Source organism: Sinocyclocheilus anshuiensis, unplaced genomic scaffold (assembly GCF_001515605.1).
Source record: "Sinocyclocheilus anshuiensis isolate Anshui unplaced genomic scaffold, SAMN03320099.WGS_v1.1 scaffold261, whole genome shotgun sequence".
Taxonomy (NCBI): Eukaryota; Metazoa; Chordata; class Actinopteri; order Cypriniformes; family Cyprinidae; genus Sinocyclocheilus; species Sinocyclocheilus anshuiensis.
This window is the reverse complement of record NW_015536515.1, coordinates 655,046-659,546: the sequence shown is the minus strand read 5'-3', so window position 1 is coordinate 659,546 and position 4,501 is coordinate 655,046. Positions and strand designations below refer to the sequence as shown.

Genomic DNA, 4,501 nt, shown 5'->3' with positions numbered 1-4,501 from the left:
GATAACTATAAAGATAACGATAAAGATATAGTTCTAAAAATCGTTCTCAATATTAAAGAATAGCATAGTTCACACCACAACTATAACGATAACGATACAGAGGAACGATATCATTGGAATCACTTTCAAAACGATTTTTTTCCAGCTGATGAACGATAAAACACTGACAGCCAATCAGAATCTATCCTGCTGTAACCAGCTCAAGAATTTAAAGCAGCAGACGCATGTGCGCTTAGAATAAACAGACGATATCATTCACTGGTGTGGACGCTAATATAGTTATCTTTATAGTTATCGTTCTTGGTGTGAAGGGGGCTTAAAGCACACCCTACCTACCATAACGAAACCGAACATTCTCAATAATGATTACATCACTCTCATTTTGCCCAATCCTATTGAGCAACAAAAGTTTGGGGTCAGTAAGACTTTTCAAAAATAAATGAATACTGTTATTCAACAAGAATGTATTAAATGAATCAAAAGTGACAGTGAAGACATTTATGTTAGTTCTTTTGAACTTTTTATTCATCAAACAATCATGAATCGTATCATGGATTCCACAAAAATATGTAGCAGCAAAACTGTTTTCAACATGGATAATAAGAAATGTTTCAGCAAATCGGCATATTAGAATGATTTCTGAAGGATCATGTGACACTGAAGACTGGAGTAATGATGCTGAAAATTCAGCTTTGCATCACAGGAATAAATTACATTTTAAGATATATTCAAATAGAAAACAGTTATTTTAAATTGTAATATTTACTATAGAAACTTCTCTCAAAAACATTTTTACAAAAATATAAATAAAAAAAATAAAATAAAATAAAAACTTACCAACCCCAAACTTTTGAATGGTAGTAGAAATATATAAGAATTGACAGATAGAAATTCATGGGTTTCTCTCAGATTTATAATAAAATTCCAAAGGCAACATTCAGGTTCCTCATTTAATTCTCAAAGAATTCAAATAGGAAATGGTTTGTAAATTACCCTTGAAATGCCCAGATCATCCAATAAAACATGAGTGTCGTGATGGTCGTGATGGTCAGGATGGTCACGAACAAACAGCTCATCTAACAGAGCTTCGGCCTGCAGCACGACTCGAACCTGTGGAGATATTCCACCGAACTGAGAGAGGTTCCTTTAAGACCTTCCAACAGAAATCACAAGTGCTTCATGACCTACCTTGTGCTCATATAGTGCATCAATGAGAGTTATGAAGCGTCTGGCTTGCGTCTTCTTGTTCAAAGTGAGCAAAGGAATGTTTCGGATGAAAACAGTGTCAAACACAGCAGAGATCTCCAGGTAGTCGCTGGCTCCTACAGGCTAACAGTAAAAACAACACAATACTCAATAGTTCATTTCAATGGAGGATGGTGAAACAACATGGGAAACACAAGCTTACTCGATCACACAGCTCCTCAAAAGTGCAGTCTGCTATGGTCCCACATGCTTTAGCAAGTGTCAGTATCCTGCCATGTACCTTTAGAGATCTGGGCCGAGTAACTGTGATTATAAAAAAAAAAATTTACCTGGATCAAATTTGCATAAAATATAAAGTTAAAAAACAATTAAATTCTCAACTCACAAAATTCTGGATGCATAACACACATAATGGTAACCTACATTCACATCTGTAGCAATATGACATCTAATGGGCTGCCATAGAAATTATTTTGTTAGGGTGTTTTTACTGATAAACCATCAGCTAATTAAACAAGAGTGTTTTGTAATTTAGCAAACACACTACAGCCAACTTACTGTCATTCTGTTTGAAGGCCATCTCATCGAACAGCTTATCGAGTGTTGCATCAACATCAGGTTCACTGGAACTAAATTCAAAAATAATTAATAATTAATCACTTCATAATACAATCTTTTTATTTATTTATACTTGGTCAAAGCAATTAACATTCACTTGTCAAGCTAAGCATGTGATGTTTTAGATGTTAAAATACTTTTTAATACCCCATCTTAAGACAACAGGAGCGATTCAAATGATATTCAAAACATGGCGCTTCCTGACTTGCCCAAACAACAGTGCGAGTTTGGATTGTTTGAATACTGTCATTATTTTTGCAGCTCTTTTTTGTAATGGAAATTTCACAACTCAAAATTTTCTAAGATGCATGTCTTTGATTAAAGAAAGTAGTCAACTTGCATAACTGCTTAAAAGTTGATCACTAAACTAATGCAGCAAGCATGCAGCATCTCATTTTGTACAACATGGATTTTCTCACAGGTAGAAGAGTTTTCCAGCTGCAGGGCGATTTCTTCTCCGATAATCTATTCCAGAATCCAGACGTAGTGTTTGGCAATACTCCTATTTAAAAGACATTTGACCACTGCATTATTTGCAGCACTTCTAACAGAAAGTAACTTAACCTGCATTATCATTGTTTTGACCTTATTCCCAAAAGTTCAAAAAAGGGCATTAAAGGACTAGTTCACCCAAAAATAAAATCAGCTGAAAATTTACTCACCCACAGGCCATCCAAGATTTAGATGAGTTTGTTTCTTAATGGGAACAGATTTGGAGAAATGTAGCATTACACCACTTGCTCAGCAATGGATGCTCTGCAGTGACTGGGTGCCGTCAGAATGAGAGTCCAAACAGCTGATAAAAACATCACAATAAAAAAACTTTTCATTTCACAAGACAATAACTGATGGACTGGAGTGGTGTGGATTACTGTGATGTTTTTTTTTCAGCTGTTTGGACTCTTATTCTGGCGGCACCCATTCACTGCAGAGGATCCATTGGTGAGCAAGTGATGCAATGCTACATTTCTCCAAATCTGTTCTGATGAAGAAACAAACTCATCTACATCTTGGACGGCCTGAGGGGGAGTGAAGTTTCAACAAATTTTCATTTTTGGATGAACTATTTCTTTAAGTACACTACGTTACACCAATAAACACAGCATTAAGTGTATTAGATAATACACCTGCACCTGCAAGTGCTTACCTTTAGCACAGCGATGAAAGGCACAAAGTTCACCCTCTGTAATCCGTTTTTGTACAGATCTGTAAAACAAGATATTGTGCTCAAACAAACTGGAATTTGGAAGCGAAGAGATACTGAAAGAAACTGCACATTGTGTGATGGCTACGCTGAAAAAAAATTGTGCATGATTTATTTCAAATCAATTTTTACTCAGAAATTGCTAGTAAATGTCATATAAAAGTCTCAAAGAAAATGCAAGTAACACATTGAATTAAAGGGGTCACGACATGTTTTTATTTTATTATGTACCCTGAGGTGTAATTATAATATTACTAAAGTTTTTTTGGACAAAAACATTCAAAATTTAGTGATGTATGACCTTTTCCAACCTATTTCTTATCTTCTGACTGTTTTGGGGTGTTTTCCCTTTAAGAGGTCAGTCAGTGTAACCGCCCACTTTTATGATTGGCTAACACTTTTATGATTGGCCTATGCATTACCATTTTAAAGATAGTTTTTACATGAAATACGTTACTTACAGTTTGCGTCATCGTTGTTGGGTCCAGAACAGTTGGCATGGCCTGATCTTTGAGCAAAAGTATTTTGGCAAAGCCAGCATCATACTGCGATTTTTTTCTCAAAACAGTCAACGGTGAAATGTACTGAACACGCGCGTAAATTACCAGTGACGTGACTGGGACGTTCGCTAAAACTAAATTGAATCCATTTTTCTCAGACGTCTGGATCCTTCAACAGCGCATACAAACATGTTGTTTTTCCACAGCCAGGAACGGCACATCGTCTGCCTGGCATCGCAATCTTATTGTAAACAACTAATCCTTCAGACCCATGCGCTGTACATCGACTGAACACCTGTGGATGTGACAATGATGCGATGATGCAAAAATAGGTGTAGTTGTCTTGCTCTGGAGGCGGCCATATGCAAAGGACTGTGCCCAGGTGACATCACCTTGTCCCTCTGATCCAAAACGAGCCGTTTTCTGAGGGTTATTACATAAATGCTTTTTTATTGATGACATTTTAAGTTATGAAACTTGCAGGATGTATTAAGCATACAAAGACCTCTTCTGTGTCAAAAGATCAAGGGAAATTTGGTTTCTCATGTCATGACCCCTTTAAAAATGTCTAATAGAAACAGTTTGATTTGTGGTGAATATTCTGCCATGGGAATAGTGCACTGTGAGGTCAGTTATTCTATAACTTAAAGTGAGGTTATTGGACATATAATTTTTCTCTTTTTTATAGTATGTGTTTTTCAGAGAGTTTTCATGTATTAGTCAGAGATAGCATGCCTTTTTCACTGAGAATTTGGTTGGAAGACCTTCAGTGACCTGAAATCATTGTGTGTGTGTGTTCTCTTCTCCCTCAACCCTGAGGCTAATGGAAAGTTAAATCCCTGCAGGGACCGACTCTTGTCATGCCAATTTTCTCTTAAATGAGGTGTGACCTCTGATTAGACAGCCCTCTACGGACACCTTGGCAATTGAATCGCCATTGGCTAGTAAATTTTTTAGTTTACTCGCCAGACTG

General features: G+C 36.5%; 1 protein-coding gene across 1 annotated transcript in view; it reads right to left on the bottom strand.

Moving 5' to 3' along the window:
• The window catches only part of afg1la (AFG1 like ATPase a), a 13,013-nt gene that overhangs the window by 3,628 nt on the left and 4,884 nt on the right, over positions 1-4,501 (bottom strand). Inside the window, exons 8-12 of the mRNA XM_016491665.1 lie at positions 2,244-2,326; positions 1,765-1,835; positions 1,409-1,509; positions 1,189-1,329; positions 994-1,110 (exon numbers count right to left, since the gene is read on the bottom strand). Coding sequence (XP_016347151.1) covers positions 994-1,110; positions 1,189-1,329; positions 1,409-1,509; positions 1,765-1,835; positions 2,244-2,326 — 513 coding nt within the window. The remainder of the gene's footprint in view (positions 1-993; positions 1,111-1,188; positions 1,330-1,408; positions 1,510-1,764; positions 1,836-2,243; positions 2,327-4,501) is intronic.